Here is a 21,168-nt window from a genome sequence, read left to right as displayed (position 1 = left end):
CTGGGTCAGGCAATGTCATATCTGCCATTTCATAAACTCTTAAATATTTCTTTGTTCGTCTCCATATAAGTTTAAGTAGCAGTTGTTGTCTAATGGAACTTTAACTTGTGTACCATCATTCTTTTATAGCTTACATACATTTCATTGTTATTTTTCGGAATGAGTTTATGCCGTGTACCATTTTTTAAGGACTGTACCAACTGCCATCTAAAATATTTATTTTCTTCATTGACAGAAAAGTCACCAACAATAGTTTCAATATTTTTTGTTCCTATCAAACTTTGGTATATTTCATTGACATATTTTTATCTGCTTTATTTCAAGGCTAACGTTTAAGTCTGTTATTTCAGAAGATGTATGTGTATGTCCAACGGCACTTTTCATGTTTAAGGTTTCTTGTAAGTTTGTAATATTTGCAATGGTATGTGTATGTCAACGGCACTTTTCATGTTTAAGGTTTCTTGTAAGTTTGTAATATTTGCAATGGTATGTGTATGTCCAACGGCACTTTTCATGTTTAAGGTTTCTTGTAAGTTTGTAATATTTGCAATGGTATGTGTATGTCCAACGGCACTTTTCCTGTTTAAGGTTTCTTGTAAGTTTGTAATATCAGATATAGAATGTATATGAGTCTTTTTAGAATATTCGTTTTCAGCTCTTGTCACTTCACTTGACATTTTATTGTCAACATATGTTTTGTCTGCTAGTTCAGGATGAGTATGTTCTTTTGTTGCATAAGCATTGTTAGCTCTTTCTTCTTCTTTTGCTATTGCATCGTCTACATATTCTTTGTCAGCTTTGTTGTCAACATCTGCTTTCAAAAGAAGTTCATTTATAGGTTTCTCGTTTAAAGTTCCTTTTGTTGGATTTATACAGACAGTATGGTTCTTATTGTCTTGAAACAGAAACTCATCTGTCATTGGGTTTATTGTCAGTTTTAAGTTTCCTTCTTTCAATGACTCAGATATCTTAGAATAGTTTGAAAAGTTTGTGTGTTCTTATTTAGAGCTTGCATAATGAGTTGTCGGTTGTGTTGTATTTCTCGCATAGGACGCTGTTTCATTTGACATTTTATTATAGATAAAATATGCTTCCAATAGAAAAAGAAAATTCAAGAGTTGCTACAACTAAACCATTAGATGAACTTTTTACTAATGTCGGTCAAAAGGTTGACATAGACAATCTAAAGAATGAAGGCTATCGTTTTGACTACCCATTAAGATGGTTAAGAGACCCATCTGTCACAAAAGCTATTGGCTTTCGTAGAATGAAGTTTGTTTCACAAGTTCAAACAGGTTTTCCATTTATTGTAAGGTTTCATATAGATTATACATCTGAAGGGAAACGAAAAATGTGGAAGAAATTGAACTAATACAAGTTGACCTCTCATCTTCTCTACAGGCTGCATTAAAAAATATAGAAGATAAAATAAATTCATGTTATGCAAAATATGCTGATGAATATGCGAATACCAATAGCACACTTTATGTGAGAATTGTATATGACAAGCAAAATTCACAAGTGTCATTTCAAATCTACGAAGACAATCCAAATAAAGACGAACAAATATATACAGAATTCACTGCAATGTCATGGTATTATTTGCAAAGAATGTTAAATCAGAAAGTTGAACCTCCTTTAGCAAATATCTACAGTCGATATGCAAGAGATGAACCATATTTATTTAAAGATGTTTTCGACCAAGATGCTGTGATAGTTCATGCTTCATTTTCTGGCGCCCAAAACTCTTTCTTATGCTTGGCAAATGACTTTTACGAAAAACCTACAAAGTTATACGAACCACCAAGTGGAAGTATTTCAGACTTTCAAGTATGGTTTACTACAGATGGAAGAAAAAGAATAATTCCATTATACCATGTGTTTTACTTAGAACTTAGTTTCATATACAACTACTATCGAACGGTAAAAATATAATTTTTTAATACGGTTGAGGTGTTGGATTTGGTTGCCAACTAGACTGTGGTGCAGGTTCAGGCTGTTGTATAACAGGAGCTTGTTCTTCTGGTTCAGGGTCTTTAGGTATAATACCAACAAACTGACCTACTCTTTTACCAATATTTTTGACACCGTTCCATACTCCTCTTCCGACAGATTTTATTCCATTCCATATACCTCTTCCAACTCTTCTGAAGAAGTTTCCTATCTTACTGAAGAAACCCATTTTACTATATGTAAAAATCTAATGTCCGCCTAGTCTCTTACGTTTCCTGTTGAGTTCCATAGCATTCTTTAACTGGAGCTCATACATTCTGTTTCTCCTCTGGTAGAAAACATATTCTGGGTCAACTCCTGTGTTCGCGTCATCTGCATAAAGTTGTTTATATCCCACCTCAGGGTTTGTATAAAACTCTTTCCATCTCATATTTGCATACCATGGTGGCAAACCTAACGCAGCGTCATTTGACATTGCAGTTTGCATTTGTACATCTGTTGGCACTTGACCATAGTTTGCCATTGCAGTTTGTATTCTAACTTCATTTGGAATATTCTCTGGGTTTGGTTGTCCAGGTTGCTGTGCATTCGCTAAGTTCTGTGCGTCCATTTAATATTAGATAAAAATATCTCTTACGAGTACATATACTGAACATTTGCAGGCATTGGTTCATCTTCATATTCTCTGTACTTTTCTGCCACGTCAAATAAATAAATGACACAATGGAAAAAACCTAAAACTAACAATCCGATTTCAAACCACATTTACTTACTAATAAAATTTCTTTGTTATGACACTTTCTCCGGTTTATAGGACCTCTCTCATATTCTATCTTGTCATATCTAAACTCATAGTCGTTTATATCTTCTAACCATCTCATAACGGTTTCCAAACCACTTTTATCGGATGTAAAGTAAAAGCATGGATGGTTATGTATAACGTCTAAAGTTTCTAAAGAGTCTCTCAAAGTCCAGTCTACTTGGTATTGAAAATCCCATGTGTTATAGAACGGCGGGTCCACTATAAAGAAAACATTTTCCTTGTCTTTATATTTTTCATACAACTCTGTCCAATGACATCTCACAAACTCTATACCCTCAATATATTTTTCTATGTCCTCTTTGAAAACATTTGTATAGTTAAGATATAAAACTTTTGACATAAGTGTTTCAATGTCATGAACTCTTATAGCACCACTATATAATAGTCTAGCAGATATACTATCCCAGTCTATATATTCTGCTTTTTTCAAAACCTCTCTCACAATATTTTTCTTATCTAATGGTATACGTTCCATCTTACCTATAGGTATCTTTTCTTTTAACTCTTTCAATATATTATTTGTGTCTGGAATATGTTTGAGACGGTCCATATAGTTGTCGAAGTCATTGCATATAATCTTTGAGTCAGGAAATACGGTATGACATAAATGGGATATATAGAAACTTCCACCGAACAAATCTACAAATGTTAGACCATTCGGTAGTTTCTTAAGTTCTCTCAATATAATATCTTTACATCTACTCTTATTTCCAAAGAACGGTAACGGTGGTTTTGTAAAATTCATTTATATATAATAATAAAAATGTTTTTACCCGAAAAGTGATAGAAAAGTGACAAACCATGAAAACATATATAATTTGTGAAAAGCGACACATTATATAATGTTTTCGACCCAGAAGAAGGCTTCTTCCCAGAAGCAATGGAGGAGGAAATACAAGACTCTATCCAAGAAGAGTCCTCCGAATTCACACCAGAAGACTAACAATTTTCCGAATAAAAACTTCATTTATACTAAACATCTTCGGGGCTAGAGGGCGCAACGCGCCTGGAAGCCCCAGTTACCTGACCTTCGTTATGCTTTAAGTGGCAGTTTTATAATATAATCATAATTTTAGCTCAATATACAACACCTTTTCGCAATATATGGTTAGCAACCTAAATTCTGATTGTTTTGAATTCATATATCTTACGTTTTCTATAATTACATCGCTATTCATCACCATTTCTATCTTTATCATTATTGTTTGTATCTAATAATTTCTCAAAAACATTAATACTTAATATTTGTAAATATCATACTTTATAACGTAAATAAGAACATTACCTATTATGAAAAACAATAATTAAAGAAAAATATGGTAAGCTTTTATAAATGTAATTTTAATATCTTATATTCAGAACATATAACTAGTAAATAAAGTACTTATTTTATACATAAACGTAGGGCATAACACATCAAATGCTCAAATCTATTTTATTTTTATATAATATATCAATCAAAGCAAATTTACATTGTTTTGTTAGATATACTTTATTCGCATCGAAATTGGCGCGTTTCTTTACAAAAGAGCTATTTTTTCGTGATAAATAAAATTTTTTATTCAAAAATAACAAAAATAACAATATAAAATAACTTCATACTGAACCAGGTCTAATGTAATTGTACCGGAATCTATCTTTCACTAAAAGAGGAGCTAATTTCAAAATCATTATTGCATTACAAAGCCGATCGCCTGTTCTTGCCCTAAGTCCTGTTAAAAGATCTCTTAAGTCCTTGAAATCTCTTTCACACATTGCTTCTGAAGCTGATATTGATGCGTATTTTTTGATCAAACTTGATAAAAGGGTAACATCGATCTCATCTGTTCCAATAGAAAGAGAAATCCCTTCCATGTAGTCCCAAAGCATTTTAATATCGTAAATTGGATGATTTGGATTGAATTGTCCAGTTAGCCATTTGTCGACAATATAATTAATTTGTTGCCTTTCTTCTTGTGTTTTATTATTGAATACTGCAATGTCTTCAATAAATTGATAAATTTCATTATTATCAATTTATCTATTTATTTCGTGATAAATAAAATCTACATCCCCTAAAAAATCGATTTCTGCAGTCAGAATCGAAAAATACCGATCAGACGTGGAGATATCGTCATTTCTTTTACTCCTTTTTTACTTTTCTTTCTCTCCTCTCTTTTCGGCCACTTTTTGAATACCTTGGTCGTTCATTTACTTTGATTAATGACAAAAAGACCACTTGTGAAATATCTCCATAAGAAATATAAGAAACTTACCTTGGCGGACTCTCGAGAGCCACCACCTGAAGGTTTTGTTAACTGTTACGATGAATCAAATCATGCATATTTACAGTGTAATCATTTTAAAAATGACATCCAGTGCGATTTCTATATCGCAAAATATCATCTTCAGAAAGTGCCTACAGTAGATCCTGAAGCATTATTTTGGCCAACCTACACTTTACGATGTAACAAGGCGTACAGATGTCCAAAACCAGAATCAAGATGACCATCAAGATCAAACACAACAAAATCAAGGCCAGCAAGGTCAAAATCCCCAGATTGATCCGGATGTCAAAGCATATTTTGAAGATTTAAAAGATTGTGATAAAAGTATAAAAGATTTAAATACAATGGAACTGGCAATTATGTACCTCTTTGCCTCAAGGAGTTTACCAATGGATTTGGTGGATGATCAATTGTTCCGTAATGTTCTAATTATGGCAATGCACCTTGGACGTAAACATATAGGAACTAGTAATATGAGCGCGGTTTTGGACAGTCACATCCCAAGACGTACTTCCTTCCAAGAACGTTTTATTTGTGTGGCCAAAATGCACAAAGATCTTTGGCTAAAGGAGTTTAAAAAGGAAGAATCAGTGGGTGTTGCGATCGATGCCGGAAAGCTCGGTAAAAGATCATATCTTACGAGTTCAATCATGTGCGCAACATCTCAGCTCAAGCCAATGCCATTAGAGACATTCCCGAATTTTACAGGTACTAAAGTGGCGTATGAACATGCGCTTTCACACATCACAGATTTTCTCAAAAGATTTTACCAGATTGATGTTGCTGGTTTCGTAGCAGACAATCTCAGAGTCCAATGGTCTGCACTTGCATCAGTCCTTGAAAATGCACCAGAACATCTTGCCATTCCATGTGGATGTCATACATTTCACCTTTGTCTTAATGATGCAAGAAAACTCTGTCCAAAATTCGACAAATTTTGCCAAAATGTCGAATTGTTTTCAAAAATCTTCTCGAGCATGCCTGTTGCATCACGACTTGGAGGTGGATGCCCAACAGTTTGTTGAACTCGTTGGACAAATTTGTATGACATTGCATCTTGGATAGTCTTCCATGTCGAATCAATCGTCGATTTCCTTGTTTCTGCAGATGTTCGTGAAGTTCCAGAAATTCACGAACACATTGAAGGAATCGTGAAAGTGCTTTTTGTTTACGCTCCTTCTCTCGTATCCTTCTTAACAGCCTTCAAGCTTCTTTCACAGAAACTCGAAAGCGATAATATTACGATCGCTCAAGTATTCCCATATACACTTTCCGCCTTAATATCGACACAGGAAGTAATGCATCAAGATTTGCAGCCGTTCTATGATATCCTCAAAACTCAGATGGATCAGAGGATGTATCAAACAAAACATGGTTACATTCAATATGCGCTTTTTGTATTCACATATATTGGACGTGAGTTTCACAGAATGAAGAACAGTCAAAAGCGTGAAGCACTCGAATTAATCAAGACAAAATACAATCTTATGCATTGTGAGCAAGATTGTTTGAAAAAAGCTAATGCAATCCTTAATCATCAAAAAATCAAGAATTTAACATCAGCAGAACTCAAAAGAAAATTTACAGATGTAATTTCCAAAACTACTGGTGTTCCTCATTACAATCAGAGCAGCTTTGCCAAAATTAATGTTTACTCACTCGCGGTCAACGATAATAATTTGGCCGGACAATCGTCCAGTAATACGAGTTTGGCCGGACAATCGTCCAGTAACGAAAGTTTGGCCGGACAATCTGCCAGAAATGACGGTTTAGCCGACCAAGCAGCCCAATTTGTACGCTATCAAAGCCATCGTTTTGAAGATGATACTGACCTCCCAAATAATGTTGATGTCAATTATGAAGCAGAGAGACAGTTTATTGCAGAAACAGAAGTTATGCCAGAGCCTGCAATTCTCAACACCGGCTCAGATTCTGTTCAAACAGAAATGATCCTGCATGAGGATGCAGAAGAGACATATTGAGCAATCAAGGCAAGCAAAGAATAGTAGTCTCAATCAAGTATTCTTTCCAGAAGCAGAGCTCAACTATGATATTATTGAGTTTCCCAAAATTGATAATAATGAAATTTATCAATTTATTGAAGACATTGCAGTATTCAATAATAAAACACAAGAAGAAAGGCAACAAATTAATTATATTGTCGACAAATGGCTAACTGGACAATTCAATCCAAATCATCCAATTTACGATATTAAATGCTTTGGGACTACATGGAAGGGATTTCTCTTCTATTGGAACAGATGAGATCGATGTTACCCTTTTAATCAAGTTTGATCAAAAAATACGCATCAATATCAGCTTCAGAAGCAATGTGTGAAAGAGATTTCAAGGACTTAAGAGATCTTTTAACAGGACTTAGGCAAGAACAGGCGATCGGCTTTGTAATGCAATAATGATTTTGAAATTAGCTCCTCTTTAGTGAAAGATAGATTCCGGTACAATTACATTAGACCTGGTTCAGTATGAAGTTATTTTATATTGTTATTTTTGTTATTTTTGAATAAAAAATTTTATTTATCACGAAAAAATAGCTCTTTTGTAAAGAAACGGCCAATTTCGATGCGAATAAAGTATATCTAACAAAACAATGTAAATTTGCTTTGATTGATATATTATTAAAAAATAAAATAGATTTGAGCATTTGATGTGTTATGCCCTACAGTTGTATTGTATAAAATAAGTACTTTATTTACTAGTTATATGTTCTGAATATAAGATATTAAAAATTACATTTATAAAAGCTTACCATATTTTTCTTTAATTATTGTTTTTCATAATAGGTAATGTTCTTATTTACGTTATAAAGTATGATATTACAAATATTAAGTATTAATGTTTTTTGAGAAATTATTAGATACAAACAATAATGATAAAGATAGAAATGGTGATGAATAGCGATGTAATTATAGAAAACGTACGATATATGAATTCAAAACAATCAGAATTTAGGTTGCTAACCATATATTGCGAAAAGGTGTTGTATATGAGCTAAAATTATGATTATATTATAAAACTGCCACTTAAAGCATAACGATACTATTCCTTTTTCATTTTAATCTAATATGATATTAATTACTTTCGATTTAGCTATAAAATGATGATATGTTTTCAAAAAATCATATTTTCAATCTGTATAATGCATAATTCCCAAATGTCTCATTTTTGATATTGCGAGATATTTTTGCTATCGGTTTCGCAATTTTGACACAATAGCAAGAGGGTTTTATAAGCATTATTATCAGAGTAGAATATGAATATCATATCAGAAAATGTCGCAAATCTGCCATTTCCCCGGCCAAATAGCAAAAATAATTGAATACTTTTAGCCAAAACTTTAAAAATCAATAAAAATATGAAATATAGATATTAAAGAGACTCTATATACGATATTCATAAAGATTTTCCAAAAATATCACATCGCAATATCAAAAAAGTGACGTCCTCAGTGGAGTCAAGGGTCGAAATTGCAAGCTAAATGTTTTTTTGGCGAAATTGCGTATTGTACGTTTTTTTCGCAAAACGAAACCCTTACATCCTATGCTCAAATAGTCCTGATATCTAAACTAGATAGAGTTATGTAGAGAAAACAGTTAAATTCTAAATTTTGTAGAAGAAATTAGTCAATCCTCCTACTCTTGATGAAATTATGCAAAAATAAAATATGTGATGGACAAAAGAATGATTGTAAAGCCATAAAACACAATATTTAAATTGACCTTAAATAAAGTTTTTAATTTTAGAAACCATTAATACCAAATGTAATACTTATTTCATTTTAATTGAATTACAAAACGATCATTGTGCTTTTGGAATTATTTTTCATTTCATAAAATTTATCATAAAATATTACACTACTACCTATCATTTTCTATTTATTATAGTAACTGTACACTAGATGAATGAAAATGAAAGATTTCGGAGACTGTCGGAAGATTTTGAGAATTCCTCAATTTGTCAAATACAACATTCAAATTTTGAAAGAATTGACCAATTTGAATATGAGGTTAGCTTTAAGTGATGAGAAAGATTTTTGTACCTTTATTATACAGATACAATTTTAGTGGGTGATGAAAATATATTGTTAGACCTCTGATAACTCGATAAATCAACGAAAAATCAATTCATATTAATTCAATCAACATCTTATGTCTTCATTAATTCGATTTAAGCTCCAAAATAAATAAATTAAAACAAAGCTCGTCTAGAATATGTAAAATTACTCTAATAAATTTCAAATTTACTCAAAATTTTAATTCTTTATTCGGAAAACTTTTAATTTTTATTCATTTTCAACTATATATAAAAACATTACACAAAATCCAGATATTTTTGAAATTAATCAAGATTTAATAAAATTCCAGAATGTTAATTCTTTTTATTCATCAAAGTATTAGTGTTGGGTCTCTTTTGTATAGTGATGATTCAAAAACAGTTGTTATTGGATGTTCATCAGATTTCAGCGGCGAAATTCTTATTCCTCAAAATGTCACTGGAATAAACACTCAAAATTATTATGAATCTGTATTTAAGAATTGTAAAGATTCAATTACATCACTTAATTTTGAAGAAAATAGCGAAATTACCAGTATTAGCGGATATAGCTTTTCTTTCACAAGTCTTGAATCAGCAAATCTTAGTGAATGCAAAAAACTTACAGCTCTTGATTATTCTCTCGAGAAAAAAACATAGCACACATTTGCACACATTTTGACACTTTTTCTGACAAGCATCATTCAAATTTGAAGAAAAACCTCTAAATTTCATTCAAATTTCTGTCAAAATGTGTGCAAAATTGAAATAGGCACACATTTTGACATACGATTATTTATATACGTTATTTTAATGGTTTCAGAGAAATCTTCGTTACACATTATTGAAGATTACTCAATATTTAAGTGAATGACTCACTACCACCTGTTTAGAAAAATGGTAGCATAAAATCCAAATGTCACATATATTATTTCTTATTTCATACAAATAAACTTACAATTATAACCTCAACTTGTTTGCAAAGCAGAAACTCAATATAAGCAATCGATCAGTAGTGTATTTAAAAGTCGAATTTAAATTTAAAAATTTATAATCTTATTTCGGAACCAAATAGTATAAATTTAGGACAAAAAGCTACGTGGTGTTGATAACAACTATTAAAATTCAAATATTACTACCATGAACAATACAATGGCTCATATTGATAATTGATAAACGTGCATATAAATTGCATATATCATCAATGTCATTAAGTAAAATACATGTATATAAATAGATTAGAAATATTTTTCGGTTAGAATTAAAATCTATGTAATAAAAAATAAGTTATAAAAATAAATACCGAATTTTTATTTGTAATATAAACTGCTACAATATGCTAGTGTATACAAATGTATTTGTCGTATTGATTTGAAAGATCTTCAACATGGTTCAGATCTAAATTTGAAACTCGTAAAATAAAGCGAATCTTTATTTATAATATAAACTGCTACAATATGCTAGTGTGTACAAATGTATTTGTCGTATTGATTTGAAAGATCTTCAACATGGTTCAGATCTAAATTTGAAACTCGTAAAATAAAGCGAATCTTTATTTATAATATAAACTGCTACAATATGCTAGTGTGTACAAATGTGTTTGTACAAATGTATAACTCTTTGTCAATTGTTATGGCACCTTATAACTTAAAAATCATTTTCATTAACAAATATAAAAAGTGACAATTAATATTTTCATTAAATGCATATTTAATTATCAAAACAATGTCGATTTAGCTTGAATGTTCATTATAAATGTGTAAGTTTAGGAAAACAAAAAATAATTAATTCTCGCAAAGAAACTTATTTTAAAAGAACCTAAACAAAAGTTCATATAATAATAAATCTAAAAATAGATATTAATTTAAACGAAGATAATGAGAGAATGGGGATGTTGTAAAACAATGAGACTTAATGATCAAATAATTAAAATAATAAAATTAATTAAAGGAAAGCTAAAATAGTTTAATGAATTTTTATAGATTGATTACACAATCAATGTTTCTGTGTCAATGTACATCAATCAACATTGTTTCATTGAATTTTGTCTTTCACCAAGAAGATTCAAGAACAAAGTTTTGTAGTTTCAATAGATTGATTACACAATCAATGTTTCTGTGTCAATGTACATCAATCAACATTGTTTCATTGAATTTTGTCTTTCACCAAGAAGATTCAAGAACAAAGTTTTGTAGTTTCAATAGATTGATTACACAATCAATGTTTCTGTGTCAATGTACATCAATCAACATTGTTTCATTGAATTTTGTCTTTCACCAAGAAGATTCAAGAACAAAGTTTTGTAGTTTCAATAGATTGATTACACAATCAATGTTTCTGTGTCAATGTACATCAATCAACATTGTTTCATTGAATTTTGTCTTTCACCAAGAAGATTCAAGAACAAAGTTTTGTAGTTTCAATAGATTGATTACACAATCAATGTTTCTGTGTCAATGTACATCAATCAACATTGTTTCATTGAATTTTGTCTTTCACCAAGAAGATTCAAGAACAAGTTTTCCTCTTTTTCTTTTTTAAATGATTAAAATATTACCTTGCTTCAACTTTACACGTTTTCGTTTACTAAAATTATCTTTTACCTTCACTTATCTTATCATACCCAATTATTCATTTAATTCTATATTTTTCTGACCAAAAATCCTCTCAAATCTCCCTTCTTCTTTCAAAAATTCTATGAGTTTATTCAAATTTCCTTTAAATCTTTGCTAGTCCTTCTATGAGATTCATTCTAAAATTTTTGAAAAAAATTTAAAATTTGCTAAATATATTCTTTATTACTTTGCACTATTTTCCAATTGAAAAATCGTCGATTTTAATCAAATGTAAGATCATAATAATAAAAATTATGAAACTTACCGTGTTTATTAGTAAATTTCAATATGAAGTTGTTATACAAACAGCTGGGACTTTAAATTGAGAAATTGCATAATTCCATCTACAAATTTTGGTCTAGACAATAATCATTGATAAATTATAATATATGTATTATGTGTATTTACATTGCATATATAACAATTTCAATTTCTATATTAAATTGTTATTTGATATCAGCTATATTTGTTCAGGTAAAATGAAGTGTAAAAATATAACTCATGAATTACATATATATATATTATTTTTATTATTAAAATCAAATTCAGATTTATAAATTAAGGTTATTCATTTTTGATATGGTTATCACGCTCAAATATGGAAATAAAATTAAAAAAAGTCAATACTCCTCAAAAAATACATTGTCTATCATTATATCTATATGCTTCCAAAGTATTTCATCTTAAACTAAAGACTTTTATATTACAAAAAGATTCAAAGAAGATACAATTGTTTAATTATGTTAAACATTATTCAGATATGACAATTGAAATAAAAGAGTCAAAAAAGCCTCTAAACTATTTGACAATCCAATAATTTCTTCAACTAAACTATCAAATTTGGAGGATTTAATAAAATGTGGATATGATATGGATATTTCACAAATTGCATTGTTTTCAGCCAGAAATGACATTGATACTGCTATGAAAATACTGAACATGGATTCAATCGAAGAATATGGATATGAACTTAATTGCTTATTAAAACAAGTAAGAGAATTTAGAAGAAGTGATATAAAAGGTCAAATGATTGCAATAAGGACAGATAGCAATGGTAAAAAATACACAGAAGTATTAGCAGAAGGGATTTTTAAAGCAGATAGCGATGTTGATTGATGTACATTGACACAGAAACATTGATTGTGTAATCAATCTATTGAAACTACAAAACTTTGTTCTTGAATCTTCTTGGTGAAAGACAAAATTCAATGAAACAATGTTAATTGATGTACATTGACACAGAAACATTGATTGTGTAATCAATCTATTGAAACTACAAAACTTTGTTCTTGAATCTTCTTGGTGAAAGACAAAATTCAATGAAACAATGTTGATTGATGTACATTGACACAGAAACATTGATTGTGTAATCAATCTATTGAAACTACAAAACTTTGTTCTTGAATCTTCTTGGTGAAAGACAAAATTCAATGAAACAATGTTGATTGATGTACATTGACACAGAAACATTGATTGTGTAATCAATCTATTGAAACTACAAAACTTTGTTCTTGAATCTTCTTGGTGAAAGACAAAATTCAATGAAACAATGTTGATTGATGTACATTGACACAGAAACATTGATTGTGTAATCAATCTATTGAAACTACAAAACTTTGTTCTTGAATCTTCTTGGTGAAAGACAAAATTCAATGAAACAATGTTGATTGATGTACATTGACACAGAAACATTGATTGTGTAATCAATCTATTGAAACTACAAAACTTTGTTCTTGAATCTTCTTGGTGAAAGACAAAATTCAATGAAACAATGTTGATTGATGTACATTGACACAGAAACATTGATTGTGTAATCAATCTATAAAAATTCATTAAACTATTTTAGCTTTCCTTTAATTAATTTTATTATTTTAATTATTTGATCATTAAGTCTCATTGTTTTACAACATCCCCATTCTCTCATTATCTTCGTTTAAATTAATATCTATTTTTAGATTTATTATTATATGAACTTTTGTTTAGGTTCTTTAAAAATAAGTTTCTTTGCGAGAATTAATTATTTTTTGTTTTCCTAAACTTACACATTTATAATGAACATTCAAGCTAAATCGACATTGTTTTGATAATTAAATATGCATTTAATGAAAATATTAATTGTCACTTTTTATATTTGTTAATGAAAATGATTTTTAAGTTATAAGGTGCCATAACAATTGACAAAGAGTTATACATTTGTACAAACACATTTGTACACACTAGCATATTGTAGCAGTTTATATTATAAATAAAGATTCGCTTTATTTTACGAGTTTCAAATTTAGATCTGAACCATGTTGAAGATCTTTCAAATCAATACGACAAATACATTTGTACACACTAGCATATTGTAGCAGTTTATATTATAAATAAAGATTCGCTTTATTTTACGAGTTTCAAATTTAGATCTGAACCATGTTGAAGATCTTTCAAATCAATACGACAAATACATTTGTACACACTAGCATATTGTAGCAGTTTATATTATAAATAAAGATTCGCTTTATTTTACGAGTTTCAAATTTAGATCTGAACCATGTTGAAGATCTTTCAAATCAATACGACAAATACATTTGTATACACTAGCATATTGTAGCAGTTTATATTACAAATAAAAATTCGGTATTTATTTTTATAACTTATTTTTTATTACATAGATTTTAATTCTAACCGAAAAATATTTCTAATCTATTTATATACATGTATTTTACTTAATGACATTGATGATATATGCAATTTATATGCACGTTTATCAATTATCAATATGAGCCATTGTATTGTTCATGGTAGTAATATTTTGAATTTTAATAGTTGTTATCAACACCACGTAGCTTTTTGTCCTAAATTTATACTATTTGGTTCCGAAATAAGATTATAAATTTTTAAATTTAAATTCGACTTTTAAATACACTACTGATCGATTGCTTATATTGAGTTTCTGCTTTGCAAACAAGTTGAGGTTATAATTGTAAGTTTATTTGTATGAAATAAGAAATAATATATGTGACATTTGGATTTTATGCTACCATTTTTCTAAACAGGTGGTAGTGAGTCATTCACTTAAATATTGAGTAATCTTCAATAATGTGTAACGAAGATTTCTCTGAAACCATTAAAATAACGTATATAAATAATCGTATGTCAAAATGTGTGCCTATTTCAATTTTGCACACATTTTGACAGAAATTTGAATGAAATTTAGAGGTTTTTCTTCAAATTTGAATGATGCTTGTCAGAAAAAGTGTCAAAATGTGTGCAAATGTGTGCATTTTATCCATCTCTATTCTCTCTTTTATTACTGTAGATATTTGAAAGAAGTTATTCTTCCTCCATATATTATAAGTATAGGATCTTCTTGTTTTCATAGTACAAGCAATCTCACATCAATAGATTTGCCAGATTCTGTGGTAACTATATCTGATTATGCTATCTACGCATGTGCTATGACAACAATAAACATTTCTCCTAATTCTCAATTGAAAAATTTAGGTTTTTATTGTTTTAGCATGTCAAATCTTTCTTCAATATTTATTCCAAAATTTGTAGAATCCTTTGATTCAAGTGTTTTTCGTGATTGCCCAAATCTAATAAATATAACAATTGATCCAGAAAATGAAAAGTTTAAAAGTTATTCCCATTCCATTTATACAGGAACAGATAATTCGACATTATTTTGAGTTGGTGCAGCATATTCAGGTGAATACACTGTTGCTAATTATGTTACAACTATTTATGAATATTGTTTTTATTATTCAAATATTTCATCCATCAAACTTCACAATGGGATTACAACTATTCAGCAATATGCATTCTATTTTTGTCAATCATTGGCAGACATTACAATTCCAGAGAATGTGGAATCTATTGGATATGGTGCATTTGGATATTGTGAATTTTTAACAAACGCAAATATTAAATGTAATATACTATCAATAGCAAGCGATTTATTTACTAACTGCAAATCGATTTTAAGTATTATAATTCCAGATAGTGTCACAGAAATTGGTAGAGATGCATTTTATCAATGCGTGTCACTAAACAATATTTCATTACCTTCAAATCTTCGATATATTTATAATAGCGCATTTGTGTCATGCATTAACTTAAAGAATATTTGCATTCCACAATATATGGCACAGATTTATGATTATGTATTTCAACATTGCATATCGTTAACAAACATCACATTCCAAGGGAATATAATATCTATTGGTAGTGCAGTGTTTTTTAACTGTACAGCATTAACAGAAATTATATTACCAGATACTGTTGAATCTATTGGAGGCTATGCATTTGATGCCTGTATATCATTAGCAAATATTGTAATTCCACCAAAAGTAACACTTATTAATGATCGTATATTTCAAAAGTGTATATCACTAACAAGTATCATATTCCAAGGAAATATTACAAAAATTGGTGATGATGCATTTTATAATTGTACTTCATTAAAATATTTTACTTTTCCAGATAGTTTAAGTGAAATTGGACAAAGTGCATTTTATCGTTGCTATTCATTAGAAAATATTACATTTCCAGGAAATATAACGTATATCAAATATAGTGCATTCAAAGATCGCACAAATCTAAAAAATGTTTCATTCCAAAACAATAATAATAGATTATTACTTGCTGAAGAAATATTTTTTGGTATTATGCATCCAATGAATATTTTTATTCAAGGTAATCTTACTATCTCGACATATTATGATAACTATTTCCCAAAAAGAAGCAATCTGTATATTACAAATGAAACAATTCTATCAGAAAGTTGTAAAGACTTTTTTGGTAAACAATCAGTTTTTGTTCATAAATCAGATGAATCAACTTTTATATCAAATGAAATGACAATTAATGTCATTGATTATATATCAATTCCATCAGAATATCCAAAAACAGTAGAAAATATTTATCATCATTCTAAGTTAGGGTTGTTAGATTCCCGACGATAGGTGTCTTGGAAGATTTGCCTGGTGTCATCATAGTGTCTTTAAATCAAAAATTTTATTTTGGAGTTAGTTTTATTGATTTTTCAATAAAAAACATTTCTAAAACAAGAAAATAAAACGATAAAATATTTATATTTTATATAAGGATCTTATATATTTAAAATAAATATCATTTTATTTTTTTCATTGGTGTCTGTCAAACCATAATACACTATTCAAAAATTCAATGTGTCTTGCGGTTTCAAAAGACACCTTCAAATTGAACGATAGCACAGACACTATTGAATTTTACCCATTGTATTTAGTTTTTACCCTTTTTATTTTTAAGAATTAATGACTGAAACAGCCGTTTTGCTATGACCTCAATCACTTTTATTTATTATTTTAAATATTATTTAATTTTATTATTTGAATAGGCCAACTTATATTTGAGAAGCTCAGTTTGAGACCACTTAATACATTGAAATATCATAAATATTGAAATATTAAAAAGTGTATTTCAAAATATTGAAATTATAAAAATTTATAATACTGAAATTGAGACAAATTAATAAATTCAATGTGTTTTTTTTTGAAATAACTCTCAAATATTATTTTTTTGTTTATTTAATGATGAATAAATATGATTGCTTTAGTCAATCATAAAAACTAATTTAAGTTTAAAATAATGAAAGGATAATTTGATCGTTTTTTAAAATACAATTATTTTTGATGATTTGCAAGAATCTTTGAAAAGAATATAATATAGGTTCTATTTTTGTAAAATTTATCCAAATCATGTATTACATAAATTACGATTAAAACGATGAAAGAACCAAAAAGTGTGTTTTGTGTTTTGTTGTTGCGTGTTTGGATGCGGGATCCTGTTATTTCCGAAATCGACAAAAAATTTGGAAATTTAATTTCCGAAATCGAAATTATATTAATGTTTTTAATATTCTTATATCAAAAGGATTAAGGTTCATTAAGAGAAAAACAATTCTTCTTCTTCAATCTATTGGCGCATTTATTTCTAAACGCCAATAAGGAAGGGAAAATTATAAGACACCATGGTGTCTTCAAAACGCTAATTTTTGATATTTTTAACAACCCTATTCTAAGTATTTTCATCTTGTTTCAATTTTCACATCGCTCAAGAGATAATTTTGTTTTTCAATAAAAATTGGAATTTTAAATATAAAAAGATGTTTTATTCACTAGAAACAGTACCTCTAGTAATACTATGATATTATTTGAATAAAAGTATATTTTTCATATATTTAATATAAATTTGGACAGATTTTTGCATACCCTTTAAGATATTTATATATTTTTCTCAGAAATTTCTTCCCACTTAGAAATGAAAGCACTGCAGCCACTCAAGTACTCAGACAATAGAACAATTGTGGAGCCGTCCTTCATCTCCAATTTAACTTCTTTAAGAGAACTACTGTGTTCAACAAGTCCAACAACACTAACAAACTCTGTTTGGATTCTCAGATTAAATGTGTCAAACAAACTCATGAAGTTTTCTTCATTTCGACATGAAACAATGAAATCATTCATAAGTAATGTATCAACGTAATCAATCATGTGATACATTTTTGTCTCCTTCTTCACTGACCTCTGTTTGACGTTGATTTTTGATTCATTTTGTGTTGAAAATGGAGAAACTGGTTTTACGTCTAAATCTATGTCATCAAAGTGGTCAATGATGAAGAAAACATTTGTGAAATCAAGAATACGTGACAACCTCTGCGGGAGAATGAATGTAAGACGAAGAAAATCGTTCATTCCGTTTGGATTTGAAATTATATTCTTAATTTCGTGTAAAATCGTGTTAAATTCGTGCAAAAGAGTATCACTAACTGATTATTTCTTGCAATAATATGATAAATATTTATCCATACTCTAAAAATATGGAAATTTTGTTGTGCTTCTAAGTAATCAAATCTAAAATAGAAAATTGTAAATTGAGGTGTTAATCTCATGATAACAATAGGTATTTGATTGAATAATTCTTGTATATTTATTATAAATACATTTTTTTTATAAAAATTTCATTGATTCTAAATGAATTCGTATATTAATGACTTACCAAGATTTAGTATATGAATGATATGAGAAATTCTTATAGCTGAAATATTTTTAAGATATTGGATAGTGGGAGTTCATTTAACAAAATTGAAAAACAGATTTTTGAGATAACACATTCAATCAAATTAGATTATGATAGTTTCATATGATGAAATCGTTTCATTTATATGTTTTTTGATTTATTCGTCTTTTGGATTACCGTGCTTGAAGTGAAACAGAATTTTCTTTTAAGAAAATATTCAAAAATTTCTGAATATTTATATTCAGAAACAAGTATTATTCGAAATCGAAAAAATGTTTATAATTTTTGGATTATTTCTATCAAAAGGTTCATTTAAATTGAGAATGAAAATTTATGAAAGTATTGAAAAAATGAAAATTGATAAATTTGAGCGTTATGATAAAAATTATTCGAAATCAAATCATTATTTGATAAATATGTTTAAACAAGTGTGTGTTACAGGTTCTACAGGTGTCATGGGAAGCGAGACAGTGAAACAACTCTCAACACTCGAAAACTTGAAAATCAGAGTCTTTGTCATGAACAACGAAAAAGACAGGAAGATTGCAGAATCACTCGTTCGTAAGTATGGAAGTGACAAGATCGACATTTTCTATGGAGATCTCAGAAATTACGAAGACGTTTCAAAGTTCGTTCAAAACGCAGATTATATTCTACACATCGGAGGTCTTGTCAGTCCTGTTGCAGATGATAAGCCAGTCCTCACATACGCTGTCAACGTAGGAGGTGCAGAAAACATTGTGAAAGCAATTCACGAAAACAAGATCGAAGAAACAGTCAAAGTTGTTTACATCGGAAGTGTTGCAGAGACAGGAGATCGTAATTATCCAATCCACTGGGGAAGGACGGGTGATCCAATCCAAGTTTCCGTATATGATCACTATGGTGTCTCTAAAGTTGTTGCAGAGAGAATATTCGCAGAGAGTGGAATCAAGCATTGGGCAGTCTTCAGACAGAGTGGAATATTATATCCTGGATTACTGAACAACATGAAACCAATCATGTTCCACGTCCCATTGAATGGTGTCCTCGAGTGGTGCACAGTCGAAGACAGCGGAAGATTGATGAAGAATTTTGTTGATTTCAATCTCCCTGATGAGTTTTGGAATAGATTTTACAACATCGGAAGTGGAGAGTTCTACAGATTAACAAACTTCGAATTTGAAGATATCCTCTTGAGAACATGCGGTCTTGGATCTCCAAAAGATCTTTTCGATCCAAACTGGTTTGCAACACAGAACTTCCATGGACATTACTACTCGGGCAGTGATGTTCTCGAGAATTATCTCAAGTTCAGAGAGAATCTCCCAACAGAAGAATACTTCGAACGCATGTGCAACAATGCACCACTTGAGTTCAGATTGATGAAGAATGTCAAAGTTGTTAAGAATGTTTCATTCCTCGCAAAGCCTTTCATGAAGATGATTGCATGTGATAAAGACTTCGGAACACTCGGATGGATCAACAATAACGACAAAAAACGTCTTGACTGCTTCTATGGAGGAAAAGAAAATTTCGATAATTTACCAAACAACTGGTCAGAATATGCAATCAAACACTATGATACTAATGTATCTGCATCAGAGAAGTGCAAGTTGGATCATGGTTACGACGAAACAAAACCATTCGAATCTCTCACAATCGAAGATCTTCAGAAGGCAGCAGAGTTCCGTGGAGGAAAACTCATCTCAACAGAAGTTAATAAAATGACAGAAAAACTCATCTGGAAGTGTGGTCACTGCGGAAAAGAATTCGAAGCATCTCCAAATCTTATCCTGCGTGGAGGACACTGGTGTCCACACTGTTTCATCCCTCAGACTGCATGGGACTATGGAAGGATTGCAGAGAATAACAAGTTCTTCGCACAAGTATGGTATCCACATCACAATCACGAAGAGAAGAACTACTACGATTTCAACGAGATTTTCGACAAAGAATGTTTCGATACATATTCCAAGAAGACAAAGAAATCAGTTTCATCATCGAACCAGTACATCTACTTGACAACAATATTTGTCATCCTATTATTGATTTTAACACTCTTTACTCTCATTCAAGGAAACTTCTCACTTATATAAGTTTTTATTTGTTTGTAAATATTATAAATTTTAACTAAATATAAATTAAATATTTCGAAAGATGTAGGAAATTTTAGAGGAAAAAAACATTCATTCAAATTTTAAAACAAAACTAAAATATGATAACGAGACTATCTTCTGGAAGAATGTTACATGACCTTCTATGTCTCTAATTTCAATCAGCATTTTCTGAACATATTAATTCATGAATAAATAAAACAAAAATATATATACTTTTTTCGAACTCTAGCAGAAAACTAAATTATTCAAAATGCTAATCCGTTTTTTGGGGATTATTTAATAATTATTCAATTTCTAAATATAAGAATTATTCACAT

General features: G+C 29.6%; 5 protein-coding genes and 3 pseudogenes across 8 annotated transcripts, besides 2 other annotated features; 4 read left to right on the top strand and 4 right to left on the bottom strand.

Annotated features, from left to right (window-relative positions):
• Window positions 1-638: part of a mobile genetic element that runs on past the window's edge.
• Window positions 639-1,087: 449 nt separating this feature from the next.
• On the top strand, window positions 1,088-1,935 carry TVAGG3_1074990 (annotated as a pseudogene). Its single transcript has one exon. A coding segment is annotated over exon 1 (848 nt).
• Window positions 1,936-1,939: 4 nt separating this feature from the next.
• Window positions 1,940-2,182, bottom strand: TVAGG3_1074980 (serine threonine-protein phosphatase family; the record flags this gene model as incomplete). Its single annotated transcript, XM_051256502.1, has 1 exon — window positions 1,940-2,182. The coding sequence occupies one exon, from the start codon at window positions 2,180-2,182 to the stop codon at window positions 1,940-1,942; it is 243 nt and encodes an 80-aa protein (XP_051076278.1).
• An 18-nt stretch (window positions 2,183-2,200) lies between these two features.
• Window positions 2,201-2,563, bottom strand: TVAGG3_1074970 (uncharacterized protein; the record flags this gene model as incomplete). Its single annotated transcript, XM_051256501.1, has 1 exon — window positions 2,201-2,563. One exon carries the CDS (start codon window positions 2,561-2,563, stop codon window positions 2,201-2,203), a length of 363 nt encoding a protein of 120 aa, XP_051076277.1.
• A 1,751-nt stretch (window positions 2,564-4,314) lies between these two features.
• On the bottom strand, window positions 4,315-4,712 carry TVAGG3_1074960 (uncharacterized protein; the record flags this gene model as incomplete). The annotated part of the gene is made up of 1 exon (XM_001323056.1): window positions 4,373-4,645. One exon carries the CDS (start codon window positions 4,643-4,645, stop codon window positions 4,373-4,375), a length of 273 nt encoding a protein of 90 aa, XP_001323091.1.
• Window positions 4,713-5,588: 876 nt separating this feature from the next.
• Window positions 5,589-6,651, top strand: TVAGG3_1074950 (annotated as a pseudogene). The gene has a single exon. A coding segment is annotated over exon 1 (1,063 nt).
• Window positions 6,652-6,938: 287 nt separating this feature from the next.
• TVAGG3_1074940 lies at window positions 6,939-7,530 on the top strand (annotated as a pseudogene). The gene has a single exon. A coding segment is annotated over exon 1 (592 nt).
• A 2,208-nt stretch (window positions 7,531-9,738) lies between these two features.
• Window positions 9,739-14,986: a mobile genetic element.
• Window positions 14,987-17,956: 2,970 nt separating this feature from the next.
• TVAGG3_1074920 (uncharacterized protein) lies at window positions 17,957-18,427 on the bottom strand (the record flags this gene model as incomplete). Its single annotated transcript, XM_001323055.1, has 1 exon — window positions 17,957-18,427. One exon carries the CDS (start codon window positions 18,425-18,427, stop codon window positions 17,957-17,959), a length of 471 nt encoding a protein of 156 aa, XP_001323090.1.
• Window positions 18,428-19,168: 741 nt separating this feature from the next.
• TVAGG3_1074910 (NAD(P)H-binding) lies at window positions 19,169-20,830 on the top strand (the record flags this gene model as incomplete). The annotated part of the gene is made up of 1 exon (XM_001323054.1): window positions 19,169-20,830. The coding sequence occupies one exon, from the start codon at window positions 19,169-19,171 to the stop codon at window positions 20,828-20,830; it is 1,662 nt and encodes a 553-aa protein (XP_001323089.1).
• Window positions 20,831-21,168: the final 338 nt, after the last annotated feature.

This window comes from Trichomonas vaginalis (genome assembly GCF_026262505.1).
Source record: "Trichomonas vaginalis G3 chromosome Unknown ctg_114, whole genome shotgun sequence".
Taxonomy (NCBI): domain Eukaryota; phylum Parabasalia; order Trichomonadida; family Trichomonadidae; genus Trichomonas; species Trichomonas vaginalis.
This window is presented reverse-complemented; position numbering and strand designations above follow the sequence as displayed.